At 38.8% G+C, this 26,546-nt stretch overlaps 1 protein-coding gene, 1 non-coding gene and 1 pseudogene across 2 annotated transcripts in view; 2 read left to right on the top strand and 1 right to left on the bottom strand.

Annotated features, from left to right (window-relative positions):
- Nucleotides 1-20,025, bottom strand: part of KNL1 (kinetochore scaffold 1) — a 57,949-nt gene extending 37,924 nt beyond the window's left edge. Inside the window, exons 1-7 of the mRNA XM_045534654.1 lie at nt 19,877-20,025; nt 13,329-13,383; nt 11,874-11,913; nt 7,027-7,086; nt 3,957-4,018; nt 3,018-3,070; nt 2,424-2,457 (exon numbers count right to left, since the gene is read on the bottom strand). Coding sequence (XP_045390610.1) covers nt 2,424-2,457; nt 3,018-3,070; nt 3,957-4,018; nt 7,027-7,086; nt 11,874-11,913; nt 13,329-13,363 — 284 coding nt within the window. The 5' untranslated portion in view covers nt 13,364-13,383; nt 19,877-20,025. The remainder of the gene's footprint in view (nt 1-2,423; nt 2,458-3,017; nt 3,071-3,956; nt 4,019-7,026; nt 7,087-11,873; nt 11,914-13,328; nt 13,384-19,876) is intronic.
- LOC123642960 lies at nt 472-2,286 on the top strand (annotated as a pseudogene).
- A 322-nt stretch (nt 20,026-20,347) lies between the features above and the next one.
- TRNAS-GCU lies at nt 20,348-20,429 on the top strand. The gene has a single exon. It is a non-coding gene; the product is annotated as a tRNA-Ser (tRNA).
- The last annotated feature ends 6,117 nt before the right edge of the window (nt 20,430-26,546 follow it).

The raw sequence follows: 26,546 nt of genomic DNA, 5'->3' as shown, positions 1-26,546 counted from the left end.
TCATCTTTATATAATAACATGGAAACTCTTACCAGACATATTATTAAGTGATGTCATTTTTGCATTATTTAAAAAACAAAAGCTAAACATGCACTTGAATATATACAAAAAATTTCTGGGGGCCGGGCGCAGTGGCTCACGCCTGTAATCCTAGCACTCTGGGAGGCTGAGGCGGGTGGATCACTCGAGGTCAGGAGTTCGAGACCAGCCTGAGCGAGACCCCGTCTCTACTAAAAATAGAAATAAAAATTATCTAGCCAACTAAAAATATATATAGAAAAAATTAGCCGGGCATGGTGGCACATGCCTGTAGTCCCAGCTACTCAGGAGGCTGAGGCAGTAGGATTGCTTAAGCCCAGGAGTTTGAGGTTGCTGTGAGCTAGGCAGATGCCACGGCACTCACTCTAGCCTGGGCAACAAGTGAGACTCTGTCTCAAAAAAAAAAAAACAAAACTTCTGGGGCTGGGCAGAATGGCTCCAGAAAAGAAGGGTGGTGAGAAGAAGGGCCATTCTGCCATCAATGAGGTGGTGACCTGAGAATATGCCATCAACATTCATAAGCGCATCAAGTGGGCTTCTAGACGGGTGCCCCTCTGGCACTCAAAGAGATCCAGAAATTTGTCATCAAGGAAATGGGAACTCCAGATGTGCGCATTGATATCAGGCTCAACAAAGCTTTCTGGACCAAAGGAGTAAGAAATGTCTCACACCCTATCTATGTGCGGTTATCCAGAAAATGTAATGAGAATGAAGATTCACCAAACAAGCTCTATACTTTGGTTATTTATGTACCTGTTACCAATGTTTTATTTTTTGCAGAGACAGGGTCTCGCTCTGTTGCCCAGGCTGGAGTACAGTGGCACAATCACAGCTCACTGTAATCTTGAACTTCTGGGCTCAGGCAATCCTCCACCTTAGCTTCCTGACTAGCTGGACTACAGGCATGTGCCACCATGAGTGGCTAATATTTATTTTTTAATGTTTTGTAGAGTCAGGGTCTCACCATATTGCCCAGTCTAGTCTTGAAGTCCTGGCCTCAAGCGATACTCCTGCCTCTGCCTCCCAAATTGCTGGGATTATAGGTGTGAGCCACTGTGCCCAGCCAATTTTTACTTTTTAATATTTACTTTTCAATTTATGTCCTTTTGCAACTTCTTGAAACCATGACTACTATTACTTCCATTTCTTGGTTTTTTAAATTTTTTGTAGAGATGGGGTCTTGCTATGTTGCCTAGGCTAGTCTTGAACTCCTGGCCTCAAGCAACCCTTTCCACCTCAGCCTCTCAAAGTGCGGGGATTACAGGCCTGAGTCACTGCACCTGGCTTCTATTTCTTTATTTCAATAATTTTTTTTTTTTTTTCGAGACAGGGTCTTTCTCTGTTGTCTGGGCTACAGTGGAGTGGTATAATTATACCTCACTGCAACCTCAAACTCCTGGGCTCAAGCCATCTTCCTGCCTCAGCCTCCCAAGTAACTTGGAATACAGATGTGTGCCACGACACCCAGCTAAGTTTTCTATTTTTTGTAGAGATGGTGTCTCACTATGGTGCTTAGGCTAGTATCAAACTCCTGGCCTCCAGTGATCCTCCTACCTCGGCATCCCAAAGTGCCAGAATTATAGGTGTGAGACACCACGCCTGGCCTGCATCTTGCTTTTTATAGAAAGTAATAGAGATTTTTCTATTTAGTACATATAAAAAGAGAATCTTTTTTTTCTAGCTGTATAGTAGTCAATTATATGGAAAATGTGCAATTTATTTAAGCAGGCCCTTCCTGATGGACCTTTGGGACCTTTCACAACTATTACTATGATAGTAAATGGTGCAGGGAATAACCTTATCTATTCATCATTTCAAATATTTAGAAGTATATTGGTGAGATAAATTCCCAGACATGAAAATGCTGAGTCAAAGGGCGTGTGCATTTGAAAGTTTGAATGATACTGCCAAGTTGCTTTCTACAATGTATACTCCACCTAGCAATGAGTGACTTTTTACCTATATCCTTAATTGATTAGACAGAAAATAACATCTCAGTACAGTTTAAATTTGTAACTCTCTTACCATAAATAAAGATAACCAACTTTTCATTTGTGAAAGAGACACTGGTATTTACTTTTCTAGGTAATAATATTATAATAAGAAAGACTAATTTAATGAAACAAATCTGAAGACTTGCTATTTATTGTTTTGTACTATCTAATGAATTTAAGAATTTATATATGAAAACTGTGTCATCACTAGTAAAACTATAAGCTGCAAAATGCCCATATTTATCAGCTATAGCAGTATACTAAATTCTGCAAAGAATTTGTTTTCTGAATTAATCCTAAGTACTCCACAAAAGGGACAGGAAAATAAAAAACAAAAAGAATATTAATTTGTAACTTTAAAAATATAATTTGAACATTTTTCTTACTTACTGTATAAACAGAACATTTCCTCCTGCTTCTGTTTCTAAAAAATAAAAGTTAAATTTGTTCAAGGATACACTGATAAAAATATTAGAAAAATTATATAAGGATATTAACAAGAATTATAAATAAAAGAAATTACTAACTATCCACTCTACTCTCCACTCCCATGATTCAAGGTAAACTTTTTTTTTTTTTTGAGACAGAGTCTCGCTCTGTCACCTGAGCTAGAGTGCCGTGCTGTCAGCCTAGCTCACAGCAATCTCAAACTCCTGGGCTCAAGGGATCCTCCCGCCTCAACCTCCCAACTACAGGTGTGCACCACCATGCCTGGCTAATTTCTTTCTATTTTTAGTAGAGGGGGTTGTGCGGAATGGGGGGGGTGGTGTAGTCTTGCCTAGGCTGGTGTCAAACTCCTGACCCCAAGCAATCCTCCCACCTCAGCCTCCCACAGTGCTAGGATTACAGGCATGAGCCGCCACCACACCCAGCCTCAAGGTATACCTTTTAAACAGTAAGGTGGACAGTAAGTTATCTGGTTATATAGGCACAGTAAAATTTTAAAGAAAACAGATTTAGCAAAAGTTACAGTAACATATTTACCTGCCATTTCTGACTTTCTCACTATTTTCATGTGAGGCTCTGTCTGGAATACCCTAGAAAAGAAAATAAAGATTCCTGAAAATCTGTAATTCTTTTTTTTTTTTTTTTGAGACAGAGTCTCACTTTGTTGCCCGGGCTAGAGTGAGTGCTGTGGCGTCAGCCTGGCTCACAGCAACCTCAAACTCCCGGGCTTAACCGATCCTACTGCCTCAGCCTCCCGAGTAGCTGGGACTACAGGCATGCGCCACCAAGCCTGGCTAATTTTTGTTTTCTATATATATTTTTAGTTGTCCAGATAATTTATTTCTATTTTTAGTAGAGACAGGGTCTCGCTCAGGCTGGTCTCGAACTCCTGACCTCGTGCGATCCACCCGCCTCGGCCTCCCAGAGGGCTAGGATTACAGGCGTGAGCCACCGTGCCCAGCCTGAAAATCTGTAATTCTTAATTAGAACCTTTTGGTGTTAATTTATAGTCTATATTGAGGTAGGTAAAAATAAGAATTTGACTTCAGTCTCTTCTTTGCTACACCACGCATTATTAATATCTCAAATACCAAAATTAGTTTAGTGTATTAAAATGTTACAGGTTTTTAATGAGCTCTAACCTAATCATTCTTTTATCCCTCTTTTAAAAAAATTTTTTATTTTACTTTATTTTTTGTGGAGATGGGATCTCACTATGTTGCCGAGGCTGGTCTTGAACTCCTGGCCTCAAGTGATCCTCCCACCTTAGCCCCCAAAGTGCTAGGATCACAGGCTTGAGCCACCATGCCCAGCCTGTTTCTTTTTTAAACATAATACTGAATAACAGCCTTTTAAATAGCAACTTTCTAATGTTTATCTAATTGAAATACAGATTATCCAAGTTACCGACATACTTGGTTTGACACACAAAAAGCATTACCTGTAACATTTTCATTATTTCTCCTTTCAACTTACTTTATAGTATCTGCAAAGCTGACTCGACGAGAGTTTTTCTTATTCCTCAAAGCACTGGATTCCTAAGGGCAAAGAATATACAGTACGATTCTTAATAAAACCACTGTGAATTAGGTCTCCAGACTGACTACTGTAGACAAAGGTCTTAGTCTGAATTAATTCTTCACATGCCATAGTATGTGTCAGAATTTCTTTTTTAAGGCTGAATATTTCACTGTATGTGTGTGTGTGTGTGTGTGTGTGTATATATATATATATATATCTCAGCACATTTTGTTTATCCATTCATCTATTGATGGACACTTGGGATGCTTCTACTTTTTGGCTTCTGTGAATAATGTTGCTATGAACATGGGTGTACAAATATCTCTTTGAGATCCTGCTTTCAATTCTTTTGGCTATATACCCAGAAGTGGAATTGTTGGATCATATGGTAATTCTATTTTTAGTTTTTTGAGGAACTGCCATACTGTTTTCCATAGTGACTGTGCCATTTATATTAATGTATTGTACAAGGGTCCCGATTTGTCTGCAGCCTTACCAACACTTATTACTTTTGTTTTTTTGTACAGCCATCCTAATGGGTGTGAGGTGGTATCTCCTTGTGGTTTTGATTTTCATTTCCTTAATTATCAGTGATGTTGAGCATCTTTTCATTGTAATATACTATCTTTAATTTCCTTCTCCACTTTCCTCCTTAACAAGAGCAAATATTTCTACACACAGATACCAAACACACACAAAAAAACAAAAAACAGAGAAAGAAACAAAACCCACAGAGAATTTTACTGGGTTAACTCCCAATACCTGAGCATAAGTCTTTTTATAATAAACAATCAGGAATTGTATACTCTCTGCATCATGCAGTATATGTGGTTATGGCCCTAGCAGACACTACAGGTAGCCCTGAGCTTAATATGACAATGATAATACATGGTAAACACCAGGACTAAAAGAGACTAATATATTTCTTACCAAAAAAAAAAAGAAAAACGAAACTTCTGTGGAATATAAGGAGCACTGAGCTAGAAATTAGAGTTTCAATTTGAGGTCTGTCACTAACTAGCTGTGTAGGCTTAGACAAAACATTTAACTTCTTTGGATCTCATAGTTCTCATCTATAAATTGAAGGAACTAGATTACTGGTTAGGTCCTATTGGTTTTTAAGGTCTATGACGCTACTTGGGAGGGTGAGGCTGGAGGATCATTTGAGCCCACAAATTCAAGTTCAGCCTGGGCAGCAAGACCCAGTGTCTCTTTAAAAAAAAGAAAAAAAGCTCTACAAGTCTATGAATTTGTCATTTACTCATTCAACACTTGTTCAATTAAAAAAACAAAACAAAACACAAACATAAATACACCCATACCAGATCCTGTGCTGGGTGATGGAAAAATAGTGGTAAAGGAAACAGACACAGTCCCGACTCTACTGGAGAATAGATTAAGATATCAAAACAAAAATTAACACAAATATAAAATTCAAAGCATGAGAAGTGTTATGAAGGAAAACTCCATAAAAGATGTATTTAACCTTAGAATCAGGGAAGACTTCTTTGAGGAAGTCCATTTAAGTTGTGACATGAATAATTAGTTAGAAGTTAGCCAGACAAGAGTTGAATAAAGGAGAGTTGAGTCTAGGCAGAATATGTGCAGAGGTCCTGAAGCAGGAAAAAGCTCGATGTGTTTGAGAAACAGAAAGATTAGAGAGGCCAAAATTATGTCTCCATTCTTCTTGTTCTAGAGGACGTAATTAAAAAAAAGAAAAAAAAAAGAAGGCAAAATTATGTCTCCAAAACTATATGCATTTCAACAATCAACAAAATGTACTAAAAGCCAAGTATATACCAGACACAATAAATACAAAACACATGATAAAATTCTTGCTCTCAGAGAGTTCTGAATTTACAATGGACAGAAGTAAGTATTAACAGTTACAATAGAAGCTGTTAAGGGATGACTTTCTGAGAGAGGTGATACCAAAGTTGAGTCTTGAAGGACAAACAGGAATTAACTAAATAAAGAAGAGGGCTGGCCAGGCACAGTGGCTTACACCAATAGTCCCAGCTACTTGGGAAGCTGAGGCAGGAGGATTGCTTGAGCCCAGGAGTTTGAGGTTGCTGTGAGCTAGGCTGATGCCACTGCACTCTAGCCCGGGTGACAGAGCCAGACCCTGTCTCAAAAAAAAAAAAAAAAAAAAGGAAGAAGAGGGCTACAGATTTATGATAAAGCAAATATGAAAAAATGTAAATTATAGAATCTAGGTGATGAATATATGAACACTCACTGTAAAATTCTTTCTACTTTTTGGTATGTTTGAAAAAATTTTTCATAAAATGATAGGAGAAAAAAGAATGAGGGACTAGCTACCTAGATAGAGGGAAGAGCATATAAAAATACGTGCAGGCTCACTGGCTGGGCGTAGTGGCTCATACTTGTAATCCCAGCACTTTGGGAGGCCAAAGGTGGCAGGATCACCTGAGGCCAGGAGTTCCAGGCCAGCCTGGGCAACATAGCAAGAACCGTCTCTACAAAAAATTAGCTGGGCATGGCAGCGCACACCTGTAGTCCCAGCTACTAGGAAGGCTGAGGCAGGAGGATCCCTTGAGCCCAGGAGTTTGAGGTTGCAGTGAGCTGTGATGACGCCACTGCACTCCAACCTGGGTGACAGAGTTAGACCCTGTCTCAAAACAAACAAAAAACCAAAACTTACAGGCTGAATAGTGCATATCTTGTTTGGAGAATAGTAAGCAATTCTGAATGGTGGGCTACATGTATGAAAGTGGTAAGAAAGAAGGCTAAAAAATTAAATAGAGGTTAAATATTATGCATGTCAGCACATTCAATTGTTTGGATGCTTTTTACTTTTCTTTTTTAGTACATTTCAGAGAAGGAATGGGTCAACCCCCACAAGCTCAGAAGATGTCAGTTGTTTGGATTTTAATCTAAAGGCCATTGTGCACACATTCAGTTAGGAATCATTTATGATGTTTTCTCTTTATATAAAGTTCCTAACTATTAAAAAAAATCACTGAAAATAGTTATCTATAAAGCATTTGCACTAGGGACTTACCTGAACTGTTTCATTCCCACCTCTGAGGTCCTGGAGAGGACTCCTTGGAGGTTTCAAAATCTAGAGGTAATGATTAGATGTTTTTAAGATCTGGCGTATCTAGTAAGAATCAGTTTATTTCAAGTTATACCATGAGTAGAAAGCTAAAATTTCTATAAAAACCTCTGAAATTCCTCAAATTCCTACTGCTCAGTGCTATACCATGTGGCAGATTTAAAGATTTCACATCTATTCCTTTCTACCTCTCCACCTTCCCCACTTAATTTACCTACTCTCATCCCATATGGTCTGAGTGAAGCTCTCCACCAGGGGTGGGGAATCTGCAGCCTTAAGTCCACATGCGGCCTTCTAGGTCCTTACGTGCCGTCTTTTGACTGAATCCGAATTTTACAGAACAAATCCTATTATTTTTATTAATACATTTTTGTTTGTCTTTTATATTTTTATTTTGTTTTTAAAACAGATATATTTAAAATTCAAAAAAATAAAATAAGTTTCAATGAAATAATCTTCCCAGATTGACCGGCATAATTAGAACATTAGTAAACCAGAGGGCTAAATTGATAGCTTTTATGCTCATGATTTAGTTCTAACTTCCCTGCCTAACGGGCACTACTACTGCATGAAGCTGGTTGTTGAGAGTTTATGGAGGTCAAGTATGCCAGTCTGTTATCAGCTTTTGACAACAGTGCACTGTGTTTTTTTTGAAGTAGAATTTGTGAATAGTTGCACAGCTCGACATATTTTTTAATTCTGTCTGCTTAACAGCCCATCATATCAAAGAAGACCAAGAGAACGCTGAAGGAAGAAAACAGATTTTTTTTCAATGAGGATTTAGAATTCAAATATTATCTTGTTTCTGCTAAAGATTAGATGATTTGTTTGCTTTGTGATACTGCAATATCAACATTAAAGAAATTCAATACTCATCAGCATTTTAACACTCATAAAGACCACAAATATTTTAAATTAGAGGGAGTGGCACAAAAGGTTGTATTGTAGAAATTATTAATAAAAGATGAAAAGCAAAAGCAAAGACAATTCTTTCAAGCAGCAATAAGACCTGGAAATCATGCCACTGAAGCAACTTATAAAGTAGCTTATATACTTGGGGAAAAAACGGAAGCCATTCAATGATGTAGAAATTGTGAAAGAATGCATTGTCGAAGTCGTAGGATGCTTAGACGCCAATAATATTTCAACGTACAAACAACTGCCTCTTTCAAGAACCACAACTGGCCGGGCGCGGTGGCTCACGCCTGTAATCCTAGCACTCTGGGAGACTGAAGCGGGTGGATCGCTCGAGGTCAGGAGTTCTAGACCAGCTTGAGCAAGAGTGAGGCCTCCGTCTCTACTAAAAATAGAAAGAAATTATACAGACAACTAAAAATATATATAGAAAAAATTAGCCGGGCATGGTGGCACATGCCTGTAGTCCCAACTACTCGGGAGGCTGAGGCAGAAGGATTGCTTGAGCCCAGGAGTTTGAGGTTGCTGTGAGCTAGGCTGACGCCACGGCACTCACTCTAGTCCGGGTTTGAGACTCTGTCTCAAAAAAAAAAAAAAAAGAACCATAACTGATGGGCAGCATGAATTAGCCTTCAACTTAAGAGAACAACTTCATGCAGTACTTCAAAAGGAAAATATATACTATTCAATCGCTTTGGATGAATCAACTGATACTACTGACTTGGTGCAGGTTTTATACTTCTTCATTTGGGTCGTAACAGAAGATTTTCTTTGCTGTGAAGAGTTACCCTCTTTGAGCACTCTTGTGAACAGAACACAGGGAACAGATACCTTCAACAACTTTCAGGATTAATGTGAAGTTGGACTGAATTTGGTACATTTAGTGGGTGCTTGTGCAGACAGTGTACCCTCCATGACAGGGAAACATGAAGGGTTTATTGCACAGATAAAAAAAGTATTAATAACTGGCCAAGCACAGTGGCTCATGCCTGTAATACTAGCACTCTGGGAGCCCAAGGTGGGAGGATTGCTTTAGCTTAGGAGTTCAAGACCAGCCTGAGCAAGAAGGAGACTCTGTCTCTACTAAAAATAGAAAAATTGCCATGTGGTGTGCGCCTGTAGTCCCAGCTACCTGATAGGCTGAGGCAGGAGGATTGCTTGAGCCCAGGAGTTTGAGGTTGCAGTGAGCTATGATGATGCCACTGCACTCTAGCTGGGGCAACAGAGCAAGACTCTGTCTCAAAAAACAAAAGTATTAACAGATCCAGATATTTTCATTTCTTTTCAATGTATCTTGCATCAGCAAAATCTCTGTACTAGAATTAAATGTCTGCTAAATGATTTGCCTTATATGGAAGTGTGTTAAATTATTTTCCATTTTTTTAATTAAAATTTTTTTTCTTCACATCTTAAAAAAAAACCTCTGTGCTAAAGTTACTATTTTAAGTGACACTTTGCAACAAGTTAACAATTGTTAACTATATTCTTTTTTTTTTGAGACAGAGTCTCACTCCGTTGCCCGGGCTAGAGTGCAGTGGCATCAGCCTAGCTCACAGCAACCTCAAACTCCTGGGCTCAAACAATCCAATCCTCCTGCCTCAGGCTCTGAGTAGCTGGGACTACAGGTATTTGCCACCATGTCCAGCTAATTTTTTTTAATATATTTTTAGTTGTCCAGCTAATTTCTATTTTTCTAGTAGAGACAGGGTCTCACTCTTGCTCAGGCTGGTCATGAACTCCGGAGCTCAAATGATCCACCCGCCTCAGCCTCCCAGAGTGCTAGGATTACAGACGTGAGCCACCGCGCCTGGCCTGTTAACTATATTCTTAACATGCTAGAGTTGAAGGATGAGGTATTCAATGTGAATTTGCCTTATGATCGTAAAGTGTGTTGGCTATCACAAGCACAGGTATTAGCCAAAATTTTATTTCTGCCAGAACAGTCAAATTTTATCAAGAACAGAATTAGCAATGTGAATTATTCAAAGAAGATTTCTACAGTAATGCAGCATTTCTGTGTGATAGCATGTCAAATCAAAACAATCTGAATATTTCTTGGCAAGGTAAAACTAAGTCTGTATATGATATGTGGCAAAAAATCCAAACATTTTGAAAAAAAGCTAAGTTTTTTTCAAAACACTTCTTCAAAAGGAAATTTCAGATGAACATTTTCTCCAGTTAGCAAAGGTCACTGATGAGCAGGGTGATATATGGAAATCATTTGAAGAATACATAGCTGTTATAGACCTATGAATTCAAGATTATAATGAAAGTTTCACTGCCTTTGAGAATCATGACATCACACTCAAATTAGCATTTCAGCCTCAACTAGTTGATATCACCAAGGCACCTAAAGAATGACAGATGGAATTGATTGAGCTCTCAACAGATGACAATTTGAAGTTATTGTTTGATGCTAAGAAAGATCCAATTGAAATATGGAAAAATGTAATAGAATATCCATGTCTTTGGCAACATGCCTGAAAAATACTTTCTTGCTTTTCAACCACTTACTGCTGCAAATCTACATTCTACTATCTGACCCAAATCAAGACGCCCTTAAGGGCCGGGCGCGATGGCTCACGCCTGTAATCCTAGCACTCTGGGAGGCCGAGGCGGGAGGATCACTTGAGGTCAGGAGTTTGAGACCAGCCTGAGCAAGAGCAAGACTCTGTCTCTACTAAAAATAGAAAGAAATTACCTGGCCAACTAAAAATATATATATAGAAAAAATTAGCTGGGCGTGGTGGCACATGCCTGTAGTCCCAGCTACTCAGGAGGTTGAGGCAGTAGGATCCCTTAAGCCTAGGAGTTTGAGGTTGCTGTGAGCTAGGCTGACGCCACGGCAGTCTAGCCTGGGCAACAGAGTGAGATTCTGTCTCAAAAAAATAAAAGACATCCTTAAGGCCACAAACTGATATCCATTTAGAGGATCAACTGAAACTGCAGACTTCCATGCTGCAACCAAATATTCAAATGCTTTCTAACAAAAAGCAGATAAAACAGAGTCATTAAAATGTTAGTTAACTTTAAAATTAACAAATAATTTTCATTTTTTGAAATTATAAAGTACATAGAATTAGATTTTTATAAAATAATGTACATTTTTAAGTATATTTAATTAAAGTTTCTTCTTGAATGCGGCCTTATTTTATTACAGCTAAATTAATGAAGGCTTCCAACATGAAAAGGTTCCCCACCTCTGCTCTACACCAACTCTAGGGTACAACATGTAGCCCTGTCTAGAACAATCTGATATTCTCTTATCAATAATGATTGGTTCAGGAATGAGGACTTGACCCGTATCAGGATAATTGAGCCAACAAGATTCAATTCTGAATCTTTTCTATCTTGAGCAAACAAATACTATTCTTCACGTAGGACTTGAACTTGAAGTAGGAAGATCTAGATATACCACAGTAATCCCAGGAAGAAAGTTTATCTGCTGACAGAGATTAACATAAGCAGGCAAAAAAAAAGAGAAACTAAATCCTAGAACTGGTGACATTACTGGAACCTCTGGTCAGTAAGTTGTGCCTAAATCCATCCCTATCTTTGGATTTTTTAGTATCATAACCTAATACATTTTGTACTTAAATCAGTTTGGATTGGATTTTTGTCTCTTGCAACAGCTTTGTACACCAGGTTAAATATATTTTTTGAACATCTTTATTAAAGTATAATGTAAAATCATAAAATTAATAAAATATGAATTTTAGTATATTTACACAATTGTATAACCAGGTTAATTATTTGAGTCTTTATCCACAGAGCAATAGGAAACCAGTGGGGGTGGGATGGTAAAGCCACAAAGTTACTGTGATATACAGTTATTCAATAAAAGGTAACAAATATTAATTTAAGTATGTCTTTCTTACTGAAGAATGTCGTCTTCTAACAGGTCTCTCTATATTGTCACTGAAAAAGGAAAAGAAAATCATGTACATATTGGCAAAAGACCAAATTTTCAAAAGCCATCATCATAGCATCCCTTACATTCCTTTAAACTGGCCATCACTTTCATTTAGCACTCTGGCCAGCAAAACTTATGAGTTTAAACTCAGTATTGAAATTCAGTGTTTTAAAATACATACTGTGTACTACAAGTCTATCTCTCGAATAACAATCGTACAACATAATTCACATATTTATAGAAGTACAATAATAAGATAAATGGGCAATAAATCAAGAAACTCCAGTTTTAGTTTTACTACTGTGTTTTAGATTAGGTTTTGAAAATTCAAATGCCCATGAGGCCAAACAGATAATTTGTTAGATGTAAGAAAAATAGGTCATGTTGAGACTGTGATGACCTGGAGAATTCTTGCTTCATTTAACGGCCAAAGTCATTACTTTGCTCTGGTTAGTTATTATCAAACAAGAATACGAGCCCATTGTTGCCACACTTGATTCTTTAAGAGGAGCTGAAAATCCAATTGTTGGATGAAATCTTAAGATTTTGAAATTTTGGTAACTAATTCAAAACTTAAAAAACACATGTAGGCCGGCCACGGTGGCTCACGCCTGTAATCCTAGCCCTCTGGGAGGCCGAGGCGGGTGGATCGCTCGAGGTCAAGAGTTCGAGACCAGCCTGAGCGAGACCCCGTCTCTACTAAAAAAAAATAGAAATAAATTATCTGGACAACTAAAAGTATATATAGAAAAAATTAGCCGGGCATGGTGGCGCATGCCTGTAGTCCCAGCTACTCGGGAGGCTGAGGCAGTAGGATCGCTTAAGCCCAGGAGTTTGAGGTTGCTGTGAGCTAGGCTGACGCCACGGCACTCACTCTAGCCCAGGCAACAAAGCGAGACTCTGTCTCAAAAAAAAAAAAAGAAAAAAAAACCCACACATGTAGGCCAAAGCCAGTGTGGTGGTGCATTTCTGTAGTCCCAGCTATTCAGAGGCTAAGACAGGGGGATACCTTGAGCCCAGGAGTACAAGTCCTGCCTGGGCAATATAGCAGGACCTTATCTCTAAAAACAAAAACAAAAACAAAAGCATCATGTGTAAGCCAAAAACATTATGTCTGTAGGCTACAAACAGGCCACTAATTTGTGATGCCAATTTTAGACAAATCACTTCATCTTCCCGCACCTAAATATTCCTATCCTTAAATTGAAGAGATGGGAAGTGGTAAAGTCCCTCTCAGTTTTGACTGTGGATGAGTTTATATAAATATATGGCAATGAAAGCTATGGCTTTGTAACACTTATTTCTTCTCCCAGGAACAAAATGGAAAAAGATTTCAGAAGTTATGGATAGCGCTTACTAGTTGAAAGAATATCTTTCTCTGTTAGAGTATAACATTTCTAGCTGCATTAAATGAACTTACTTTTCTTCATTAGTCTCTGAAGACACCCCATCCATTTCTGAAGAAAATTTTTTTTCTGTAACAAATACACAATATTAGAAAGTGAGAAAAAAGGAAGGGAAATTACAATCTATGATGAGATTAAGAGTACAGATGTGACTTTAGGGTTACTTTCTGAGGGAACATCAAAAACAGGAAGGAAAAAACTACATTACATGGATATAAAACCAGACATTTTAAGCCACTCCTGTTATAATTAATACTTCTGGAAAATTTTCACACTTAAAATCAGTGACTAACTCTCATCTGGATAATATGAACTTTACTGATTCAAATAAAAATTTGGCCTAACTTATAAAAGCTTATGGATTAAATAATAATTCAATCCCAAAATGGGAGTCAATTAGTTATCTAAATACAGTGGATTTTCATTATGTGCATATTTTAGGAAAATTCAACTATAAGTACTCAGCAAAAAAATTTAAGATTTACAAATAACACTTTAAATAGTACAGCTGATTATGTTTGAAATTCCACTCAGTGAATATTTGCCCTAGAAACAGAGAAATAAGAGGCATAACATGAAATTTCCTCAATTGGTCTCAGTTCCTGCCTCCCTATAACTAAATTAGATTTTCACTTTATGCATTAACTTTAGAACCTAACCTCTGGGTAAGAAAAAAATGCCTTTGTAGATTTAAAATTAAGGAGCAATACTTTATACTAAACCTGAACTTCAAACTGAAATAAAAGTCTGCTTACTTTTAGTATCACTGAACTCAATTAGCTGTCAATGTAGATAAAATTATGGGCATCTTTTAGAATTTGATCTCTGATCCTCTCCTTTTGTCCTTGATCACTTTCTCCACATGTTTTTCTATTCTTCTGGTTTTACTTACCTCCTGTTCACAAATAACATTCATATTTACTTAAAATAATTTTTTTTTTTTTTTGAGACAGAGTCTCACTCTGTTGCCCAGGCTAGAGTGCTGTGGCGTCAGCCTAGCTCACAGCAACCCCAAACTCCTGGGTTCAAGCAATCCTTCTGCCTTAGCCTCCCAAGTAGCTGGGACTACAGGCATGTGTCACTATGCCCGGCTAATTTTTCTATATATATTTTTTGCTGTCCATATAATTTCTTTCTATTTTTTTTAGTAGAGACGGGGTCTCGCTCTTGCTCAGGCTGGTCTCAAACTCCTGAGCTCAAACAATCCACCCGCCTCGACCTCCCAGAGTACTAGGATTACAAGGCGTGAGCCACCACATCTGGCCTTAAAATAATAATTTTAATTTTAACTTTTTACACCAGTACAAGGAGTTGATTATATAAGACTGGTTAAATTGCTGTTTTTTAAACTAGCAGCAACTTGCACTCTAATATCCTCCTTCCCAAAAACAGCCACTTTTACCTTTAGCTGATTATTTTTGTATTTAATCTAGATAACTTGTGTATATTGCCATTTTTTTTATTTTTCTAGTTTTTGACATTAAACTGTCTTCCCACCATAGGAGATAAAAATTAAACTCCCTTTCCTGAAACCATTTCCATGGCATACACACACACAAACAGATGAATACAATACAAGGCAAGATTACATGCCAATCTCATTACCATAGGTATTAAAATCCTAAATAAAATAGTAGCAAAAAGATTCACTTGAACAGCCTAAAAAAAATATAACAAATAAAAAAATAAAAAACATTAGCAAAAAGAATCTAGCATTTGTAAAAAGGGTCATGTATCACGGTTATGTTGGTTTTATTCCAGAAATGAACAACTGGTTGGCTGTGTATGGGGGGCATGGGAGATGTTGCATCTGTAGTCTTAGCTACTTGGGAGGCTAAAGAAAGAGCCCAGGAGTTTGAAGCTGCAGTGAGCTATGATGATGCCACTGCACTTTAGCCCAGACAATAGAGTAAGACTCTTGTCTTACAAAAAACAAAATAAAACAAACAAAAACAACTAATTGCAAACATCAACTTAATGGTTAAACTTTGAAAAATTTTCCTCTGAAATCAAACAAGTATGACAGCTATTTACCTCTAGTCAATCCATTATCAAGTCTTAGTAGTTCTATTTCCAATACATATCCTCAATCCATTATCTTTCACGTAGAATACTATATCCACCTCATTGGTATCCCTGCTTTCACTCTTATCCTCCCACAATCTTTTCTCGACACAGCAGGGAGTTTATTTTCTTAAAACATAAATCACATTTAAGCCATTTCCTACTTCCCAGCCTTAAAGCCTATCAGCAGGGCTAGGCATGGTAGCTCACGCCTGTAATCCTAGCACTCTGGGAGGCCGAGATGGGCAAATGGTTTGAGCTCAGGAGTTCGAGACCAGTCTGAGCAAGAGCAAGACCCTCCCCACCCCCACAAAAAGTAGAAAAAATTAGCTGGGCGTGGTGGCACGAGCCTGTAGTTCCAGCTAGTTGAGAGGCTGAGGCAAGAGGACAGCTTGAGCCCAGGAGTTCCAGGTTGCTGTGAGCTAGGCTGACTCCATGGCACTCTAGCCTGGGCAACAAAATGTAGACCCTGTCTCAAAAAAAAAAAAAAAAAAGAAAGAAAGAAAGAAAGAAAAAACCATGGTGGGGTGGGGGAAAAAAACCACACAAACATTTTCTATTTAAAAACCCTTCAGTGGCTTCCCACCATACTGAGAATAAACTCTTCACCAGGACCTACAAAGCTATACAAGATCCAGTCCCTGCTTGCCCCTGAGACTTCATACTTTATCTCATACCACAGTCTTCCTCATTGACTATGCTATCCATGCTAGTCTTTCTATTACTGCACACACAGAGTTCTTTCCTGAGTCAATGTGTTTATATTTGCTACTCTTTCTTGGCAAGAAAGACAAGAAAAACATTCTTTGTAGCGCTGTGTATGTCTTCTTTGTAGCATTATCCCAACTATAATTTAAAAATCTATTATGTAGGCCAGGCATGATGGCTCACGCCTGTAATCCTAGCACTCTCGGAGGCCGAGGCGGGTGGATCGCTTGAGGTCAGGAGTTCGAGACCAGCCTGGGCAAGAGTGAGACCCCCCCCCATCTCTACAAAAAATACAAAAAATTAGCCAAGTGTTGTAGCATCCACCTGTAGTCCCAGCTACTTGGGAGGCTGAGGCAGGAGGATCAGTTGAGCCCAGGAGTTTGAGGTTGCTGTGAGCTATGATGATGCTACCACACTCTAGCCCGGGTGACAAAGTGCAACTCTGTCTCCAAAAAAAAGAAAAAAGTGAGTGTGTATATATATGTGTGTGTGTATACATGTAAAAAAAAATAAAAATCTGTTATGTAAATTAATTATTCCTGTTACCTCCACAAACTACCTTTGCCACAACAGTAAACTCTATGAGAATAGGGGTGGTATCTCTTATATTCACTGTTATAGCCTAGCATTGCTTTGTAAATAGGAGCTCAACAAATGTTTGCTTAATTAGTAATTAAAATAAAATTATTTAAACCTTTATTATCACCAACTTGCATATTTTTTTCTCCCTGGAAATATTTTCAAATTCAGTACACATATTCAAAATTCTCAAATAAAAATATTAAATACTACCAACTCTAGATTACCTAAACATCTTTGCTGTTTGAAATAGTCACTGAGCATCATTTCTGTCCAATCTGCAGACCAGCTGACACTTAATTAACTGATAAGATTCGAAACTTACTGAAGTCCCCCTTTTTAAAATATTCTATTACATAAGTTCCACCTTCAACAAAAATATTAATAGGAGACCCCAGATTCTTACATTAAGCTTCTTCATTAATAAAACACTGTTACGGTTGAACTCTTGATGACTGCCACATTGACTGACTATTGATTGGTTCCCCATTGACTGATTACTGATTGGAACCCAGGGTGCTGTAGCATACTCACAGAGGTGTCCTGAGATATTTTGAATTTTTGAGAGACACAGAGAAATTCTTTTTTCTTTTTCTTTATTGAGACAGAGTCTCACTCTGTCACCCCAGCTAGGGTGCAGTAGCTCACTGCAACCTCCAACTCCTGGGTTCAAGAGATCTTCAACCTCAGCCTCCCAAGCAACTTAGACTACAGGCTCTGGCCACAATGCCTGGCTAATTTTTCTATTTTTAGTAGAGAAGGGGCGGGGGGAGTCTCCCTCTTGCTCAGGCTGGTCTTGAACTCCTGACCTTAAGCGATCCTCCCACCCCTGGCCCACAGAGCAATTCTCGACATGTTTAGGCATTGTATGAACTGCTAGCTCAAACTAGTACCCATTCACATTACATTAGTTTTAGTAACATATTGTGAAGCTAGATTTTTGGCAGTTGATATGATAAAAAGTAAGCACTTTTTAATTAAATTAGTACAGGAAATCAGAGTGGCAGTGTACAAACTGATTCCAAGCTTCGAGAAGTTGTGCAGTGTCCAACAGTTATACATATGCACTTAGTAAGAAATTGTGATTTAGGAATAAAATAAAAAATATCATCTTTTCCTTCAATTTATATATATTGTTTTCAAATGGCTACTAAGTGTCTGGGACATAAATACTTATTAAGTTGTTTGGACGTAACTACTGTACTTAATAAATGGAACTGGTAGGTATTTCTTTTGGTCTATGGGTGGCACAAACCAAGAAAGTTTGGGAACAACTAGTCTAAATAATCCAGACATCTGCAAACTACTGCCACATGGCCAAATCAGCCTTTGAACTAAGAGTGGTTTATATACTTTTAATGGGTTGTAGAAAACAAACAACAACAAAACAAGGAATATGTGACAGAGACAATGCGAGTGATCATGTAGCCCACAAAGCCTGAAATATTTACTATTTGGCTTTTTGCCCATTCCTGCATTTATACTACCAATATCTAGAGTTAATATTTTCCAGTGTCTAATGATATAGACTAGACCTGTGCTATCCAACACAGTATTTATATTTAAATTAAGATGAAACTAAAATTTTTCTTTGGTCACAACAGCCACATTTCAGGTGCTCAGGAGTCACATGTGGCTAATGTGATACCATGTCGGAGTACAGATATAAAACATCACCATTATCACAGAAAGTTCTATTGGACAGTACTGTCTTATTATCAACATCTATAGTCAATATCTTGTACAGTCTATTATTTAGCATCAAACACATCATTACTGCAATTCCAAATATTTTTACTCAATTTACACGTATTTGTCATCTCGTAAACATTTCCAGCCATTCACATAGTCAACAAGAATTATACTGCTTTGAACTTAACTTTTAATTATCAAAACTTTACAATATATTAACTCCCCATCTCTGTAAATCATCCAAGTTCCACTTCAAATACCACCTTCTCCATGAACCGTACGTTAGTCTCCATTGCCAAAAGCATCAGATAAGCTCTCCCTTCTATGTGCTCCCATACTACTTTAGAAGGTCATATAATCCTTTACATTCTGTCTTGTATTACAGTTATCTGTGTATATTAATCATTTCCCTTTCTGAATTGTAAACCTCTCTAGTTTAGGGACCCTGAATCATCTGCTCCCAGCCCTATCACAAAACAAAGAACAATCCCCCCCCCCACACAAAATAAATAAATAAGAACCCAATAAACATCTAAGGAATTCGATTGGTCCAATTCAACTCAGCTGAAAACTTTAATCTTAATATTTAGAATAAGCTTCTGCTTTGGTCTTCGTCCACATCCTTTATCTCTGTAAACGCCTAATAAAGCTACCAGTAAAATTCCAATCGGGGATGCTTCTCCTCCCCGACACACACACAAACTCGAGTATTTAAATAAACAGCAAGAAAAGGAGCTTAAATCCTGAGCTTGAATAATGAACAGAGGAAGATTTAAAAAAAAATAATTTGTGGCGTGCTAATATTGACTTTATTTGTTAATGTTATTACACCTTCCGAAAACCGAAAATTTTTTTGCGTGCTGCTAGTCCTCCGATCAGACATCTCAAATAAACCACCATGACCCCTTTAGTTACGACAGACGGGTCCGTTCGTCGTCTGTGGCGAACGTATCTTGCTCTGTGAACCCATCTCTTGCTCTGTAACCCTACCTTGTCCTTTCTCAATAAATTTCCTTTCACGCTTGCAGAAAAACAAAAACAAAAAACCATGATGAGCCGAGAATTTTAAAACCACTTATTTCTGTCACTTCATTTATAGCCAAGAAAAGCTTACGTCAGAAATGCAAACAGCCGCGAGCTCCCCGGGGAGGAGCGGCAGGGGTGCGAGGAAGAGTCCGCGAACGCTGACAGAAGATGGCAGGGCGGGGCGGCCGGGGACCACCCCCCCCCACCCCCGGCCCAGAGAGCCACGGACAAACAACCCAAGCCGGCCCGAGGGGCCCAGGTGTGGCTGGAGAAGTGTTAGGGAGGAGGGAGGCAGCCCAATGTGCAGGCCAAGGTGAGGAAAGCAAGAGCCCAGCAACCCGGGCGGAGGCGCCTACTCTGGGCCTGGCGCCGCCCAAGGCCGCCTGGCTGAGGGAGCGTCCCCTACCTCCCCCCCGCGGGATCTTAGAGCGCTCAGACAAAACCCAAAACCTTCCCAGGAGCCCAGAACGAAAGGGTCACTCTCTTTACCCACCGCGGCCCGCCTGCTTGACTAACTCTGTTCAGACTTGTTTGAGGTCCGCACGCTCCTCTGAGGGGCAAGCTCACCGCCGCCTCTCGCCGTCACCTCACAACGCCCGGCCTGCCACAGAGAAGTATATTCAAATCTAACCGCCTAGCCGATTCGCATGCGCAAAGCTGCTCTACGCGTTGGCTCCGCCCCTGACTCCAGACCAACCCCACTTCTAAGATTCCTTTAGTCAAATTTCTTCGCCGTTCTGCCAATTTTATTTCCTTCAAGTTTATTTGAATTACTACTGAATTTCCTTTGCTTCTCCACAATGCAGCCCCCTCCACATTACGAGAGCGGCCATCTTATTTCGATTGCTAGTTATAGAAGTGATCAGACCTTGGCTTCCGTACAAAATGGCGGCTTCCATAAAATTGCGTCACATCCCCCCGTAGTTTTACTCCCTATAGCTATCAGGAAGAAGCAGGCTTCTGGGACGAGGTGGCCGAGTGGTTAAGGCGATGGACTGCTAATCCATTGTGCTCTGCACGCGTGGGTTCGAATCCCATCCTCGTCGGAGACAGTGTTTTTGTTGCCCCAAATGAAGAAGGAAAATTTATTTGCGGACTGGAAAATAGTTGAATATTCCAGTTATGATTTACTAACAAATTTAATCTGCTACTTTCAGTCTCGGTTTTGAGACTCTGAAAATACAGTATTTGGAGGGTCTGACCTGAGAAATGAAGAAAAGGAAGGGAAAGAGACTTTTTCCGGGAATCAGAAAATGTGCTTGATTTAATTTCTTTTTATGTGAAGCAAACAATAGTACATAGAATTCTACGATTATTACAACCTATATGTTCCAATGCTGGTCTGCTCTAACTTAAGATAACTTAGCTCCTAATTTAGGGGTTTCAATTATTGTGGGCTCTTACAATAGCGTTTTTAATGCTTGTCCTGATAACGAAATATCAGGTTTCACTTCAAAAACTACAGCGACACAGAGTATTCAGGGTTTTCTTCTGACCCCTAGCAGGCTGCAGATATTCAAGACATGTATAAATCGGGAAACATTTTAAACATTTTTAAAATATTGACAAAATTTTTTAATCTTGGTAATATCTAGAAGCCAGAGACTGAAGACCTGAAACGTGGCTACCTTCCCAGAGAAGAGGAAGGAGTACCCTCCCTTGGATTTAACGTTGGTGGAAAAGAATAGAGATTCCCCTTTTGAAAAGTCATCAGGCAGATTCATTCAATTCACATTTAACAACCTTTATTTATTCAGTGTTTACTATCTATAAGCACCACACATTTTATATGAATTACATCATTTTAACTCACCATAACCCTGTAACCGTATTTTTTTCTACTATTTTTTTCTCTTTTTTTTTCTTGTGACTGTTAACAGCTAAGATAGATATTTTTAATACTTCATTTTACAGATGAAGACACTGAAAGATTAACTTGTCCAAGATTACATAGCTTCTAAATTGCAGTAAGGGCAGGGTGACCCAAATCTGTTGGACTCTGGTGGCTCTTAACCACCATCCTAAAATGTGCTGGAGATTAATAATCAGTGTTCATCAATCTCTTGCTGTGATGGATTACAGGTTCTCTCCCCCACAAGGCTGCTGCACGGCATGGTGCTCAAGAACCCTGCACCTGGCAGGGACTTCAGTAAGGTTTAACACACTAAAGGTGAAAGGCAGTGCCCCTTCTCTGCTGGCTCCACTGGCTCCTCCCTGCCATAGAACTAGATCCCTTGGGAATGTTGACATCTCACCTAACTAGCCCAGGTCTCCAATACATTCTCCACCGTGCTGCTAGGAAGTGTTTCCACCCTGGGTCCACCACATTCCCAAGGGGTTTATGGATAGAATTCAGTGGGTTATTTGGTTGGGAAAAAAAGATTTCATCCTTATTTTCATAATCTTTAATTAAAAGCACTTCCTTCAATAAAAGCAAGCAACAAACTACAATAATATTGACCTTACCCATTCCTTTGTCCCAGTAGAAATCACAGATTTTTTTATATTACATTACTGTTATTGCTTTACGCTCATCCTCGCTACTTCAAAATTCTGGTAATTATTAGACCTGTCATTAGATCTTGTAATGTTATACATTCATAAAGAAGTAAATACATTATTATATTATTATATCATCCATTTAAAAAACATTTTCATAAATGTATTCCACATACTTAATTTTATGCATTTGAACACAATATTCTAAGAAGAGGTTCACAGGCTTCACCAGTCTGCCAGAGAGGTTTGTGTCACAGTTAAGGTTAAGAGCTTCTGAGGGATCTTTCTAAGTGGCCTGAAAGACACGATCTTACCTTTCCATGAACTAGGCCTTGCTCTCTCTCTCTACAACACCTTTACAAATGCTGTCCCTAGTCCTCTCCCTGGAACGTTTCCCTGTCCCCCTCCTACTTCCTTCCCATCCTGTCACTGCCTGGCTGGCTTCTGTTCCTCCTTCAGATCTCAGCATAGATGTCATCCCCAATCAGTGAGCCTTCCCTAGTCCTGCAAGCTGCTGCTCCTTGCCTTTCTCTCAACTAGCCCCTGTGCTTTCTCTTGCTTTCCGGGCCTTTGTACCCCTCCTAGATGCTCCTGCAGCCCTCTGGGTTTTTCCCAGCACCTGGCAGGCAGTAAATTGCCCATTAGTGCTGAAGCTTCTCTAGAGGACAGGAGGACTGTATCATTTTTCTGAGTTTTGCCAGTTTTTTGAAGTGATGACTTTCTTTGGAAAATTGATTAAGGTCTATCGATGCATCCAATCTCTATAAATAAAATGTGGGTGGATTATTTTCTCAAAGGAAAATCTTCAGCTGTAGAAGTTCTACAAATACAATATACTGGATGAGTCTAGAGGGAAAAAAATTGTGAGTTGGAAACTCACTTTTCTATTCTTTAGTTCTTTACCTGTTTTCATGGCTAGTGGTTCACTTGAGGTTTCTTTCATATCAAATTATAATACAGTCCCAGTTTTTTGCATTTCGGTTGATTTCCTGATCCATAAATACTGTGTTTATTTTCTCTTTTTCTAAGGGAGTCAAAAGAATTAACAACATGCCAGAATATTTAAAAGCCGGGTTGGGGGTGGGGTGAGAAATAATTGAATGAGTTATGGAGAAGGGTTATAAGAAGCTGACAGTGAAAGAGAGGCGCCATCTACTGGAGCAGCTGCAACTGCAAGACTTGGACAAAGTTCTACAGGAATGGTGGTTACTTTTGGAAAGATCTATATTACTGCCATCTACCCACGCTCCCCTGAAATTCATCAAAAAACCACAGCTCAAAGAAACCATTCTCTATCAACACCAGGGTTCTTCCTCACAAGTACTATGTAGAAGTACTGTAGGACCTCTCAACCTCTAGGAGACCACACACACACACACACACACAGCCTGTTGCACAGTCAAATACATTACCAAGATATTCCAGCTCTCTCTCTACTTGAGTGTCAAAGAATGGGTCTTCATTCTCTGAGTCCAGCTTTAGAAAGACCCATTCTCTCTCTTGAGAATGAGGTTCTCTGAGAATAAATGTCCAGTGTTATTTGGTGCTGGTCTGCAGCCCAGACGGTCCATTATATGTCAGCAGCTCTAAAAGAAGAATTGAAATCAATGCTTTTGTGCGCGTGCGTGTCTACAGTTTATTTCTTAACTCTTGCAAGAAAAACCCAGACCTCAGGCTCCAAGACTTGCAAAGATTGTTTTTCAGAAGCAGGCAGTGACAGAAGTGAGGTCAGTCTCTTCCTTACCATTAGAAAGTGTGATCCCACTGGAAAACTAGCTCTGCGAAAACAGCCATGACAGAGCCTGAAGAGGTTCTAGAGTGAATCCAGGCATTCTTCTCTGCGTCTGCAACATCAACATGAAAAGGTTTTTTTGCTCAAATCATCCCCTGAGCTGCATGTTATCATGTGAAAACATCTACCTTGCTATTAACAATTTCTGGGAATGTCTACTGAGCTGAAAACTAAATAACTTTTTCATATTGAATATCAGTAGAGAAAAAACTGAAATTCAGTTTATAGTAACATTGTTTAGGAATGCTAAGATGAATGAATAAATGCCAATAGACTAGGAGAAATGGGAATAACGCTTGAAGGTATATCCCATGTGAGGTAGCAACAGATAGTTAGCAAAAAATAAGCAGTTGTTTAAAATGGACCAACATAATGACCAAGTCATCTCAATTGTCAGTTTTCTGTTGATAGCTAATAATAGCTATGTATTTAGAGTTCTGATTTTTCAATTCTTGAATAACACCAAAACTTGACACCTGAAAAATGTTTTTTGGATTTTTTAGCTTTCAAAAAACTGAAATAGCTCCTTTATGACAGTTTCTGGGTACTCACTAAAAGAATCGCTTCCAATCAACTCTCTTCTCAATGACTTGTCAGTAATCATTTTTGGTATAACCTAGTAAGTAACAGAGGCAGCCTTTATTTCAGCTCATGATACAGGGCTTTAAAATTCTTTTTTTTTTTTCTTCCTTTTTGCTTAAACAACAACAATTTATTGTCTCCCTGTTCTGGAGGCTAGAAGCGTGAGATCAAGGCACCACCATTCATGAGGGATCCACACCCGTCCCCACCCAAACACCTTCTACCAAGCTTCATCTCCAACACTGGGGATCAAATTTTGACATGAGATTTGGATACAACAAATATCCAAACGATATCACTTATGTTCTAGAAAGTCTGAATCCTAAGGACCAGTGACCTGAAGAGGGTTTAAAATGAGCCCATTTTCTCTAAAGCGTTTGGAAGCAAGATTGACTCAAGCAAATTTAGGTCAACTATTAAGAGATACAGATATTCTTGGAAACCATGGTTACAACCCATGGCTGCAACCAAAGCCAACCTTGAACATGCAGCTGCCTGACCAGCTGTTTCAGTCACTACATTCAGCTGCCTCTGCCTCTCACACTGCTGGAGAGAATGTAAATTGGTATAATCTTTTTTGGAGGGCAGTTGGTATTACCCATCAATATTTAAAGCTATTAACCCCATTACACTAAAAAATTGTTCCATAGAAACATTGTTACAAGTGTGGAAGAATATAATATAAGGATGTTTACTACAGTCTGAGAATAATGAAAAAACTGCAAACACCTAAAATTCCACCAATGGGGGATGCATTACAGTACAATGGAACACAATGCAGTTATTTTAAAAAGGTCCTACAGAAAAGCGAGTTGCAGAACAATTTGTAGGACATGATCTCACTTTTATTAAGTGAAATACATGTAAATTTATGTATCTATGAATAGAAAACAGAAAGGAGACCATGTGATTATTAATAGTGGTTACCTCTAGAGTAGGGGAGGACAGGGGCTATAATAAAAATTAAATTTAGAAATACCTGAGCAATTTAATTCTTTATTTAAATAACAAAAGACAAAAATTACTATTTTACAAGGGGAAAAACACATTCCATACTGTCCACCTCGGTCGGGCGCGGTAGCTCACGCTTGTAATCCTAGCACTCTGGGAGGCCGAGGCGAGAGGATTGCTTGAGGTCAGGAGTTTGAGACCAGCCTGAGCAAGAGTGAGACCCCTGTCTCTACTAGAAATAGATAAAATTAGCCAGGCATGGTGGCACATGCCTGAAGTCCCAGCTATTCAGGAGGCTGAGGCAAGAGGATAGCTTGAGCCCAGGAGTTTGAGGTTGCTGTGATCTAGGTTGACGCCACGGCACCCTAGCCCAGGTGACAGATGGAGACTCCGTCTCAAAAAAAAAAAAAAGTATATGGGAGGATATTTATAGGTTATATGCAAATACTACATCATTTTATATAACGGACTTCAGCATCTGTGAATTTTGGTATTCATGGTGGGGGGATGTCCTGGACCCAATAGCTCATGGATACCGAAGGACAACTGTAACCCAATTTAAAATTGGGTAAAGGACTTAAATAGATGTTTCTCCAAAGATGATATACAAATGGCCAACAAGCATATGAAAAGATGCTCAACATCACTAATTGTCAGAGAAATGCACATCAAAACCACAGTATCACCTCACACCCATTAGGATGGCCACTATCAAAAAATTTAAAAAATGACAAGTGTTGGCAAGGATGCGAAGAAATTGGAACCATTGTACATTGTCGGTAGGATTGTAAAATGGTGCAACCGCCTTGAAAAATAGTAGAGAGGTTCCTCAAAAAATTAAAAATAGAGTTACCATATGACCCAACAATTCCAATTCTCAAATTTTCTTCATTCTGTAGGCTGTCTTTTCATTTTACTGATAGTGTCCTTTGATTCATAAAAGTTCTAATTTTGATGAAGTCCAGTTTATTCTTTTGTTGGTTGTACTTTTGGTGTTATATCTAAGAATCCGTTGCCAAATCCAAGGTCATGAAGATTTACTCCAGTATTTTCTTCTAAGAGTTTTATAGTTTTAGCTCTTACATTTAGGTGTTTGATCCATTTTCCATTGATTTTTATATATGATGTGAGATAGGAGTTCAGCTTCATTCTTTTGCATGTGGACATCCAGTTTTCCCAGCACCATTTGCTGAAAAGACTATTCTTTTCCCCCATTTAGTGGTCTTGTTACTCTTGTCAAAAATCAATTGATGCAAAGATGTGGAAACAACCCAAGTGCCCATCAATACATGAGTGGATTAATAAAATGTGGTATATGTATACCATGGAGTACTACTCA

The sequence above is a fragment of the Lemur catta genome, chromosome 1, assembly GCF_020740605.2.
Source record: "Lemur catta isolate mLemCat1 chromosome 1, mLemCat1.pri, whole genome shotgun sequence".
Classification (NCBI taxonomy): domain Eukaryota; kingdom Metazoa; phylum Chordata; class Mammalia; order Primates; family Lemuridae; genus Lemur; species Lemur catta.
Note: the sequence above shows the minus strand (reverse complement) of the source record. Positions and strands in the feature narration are given on the sequence as shown.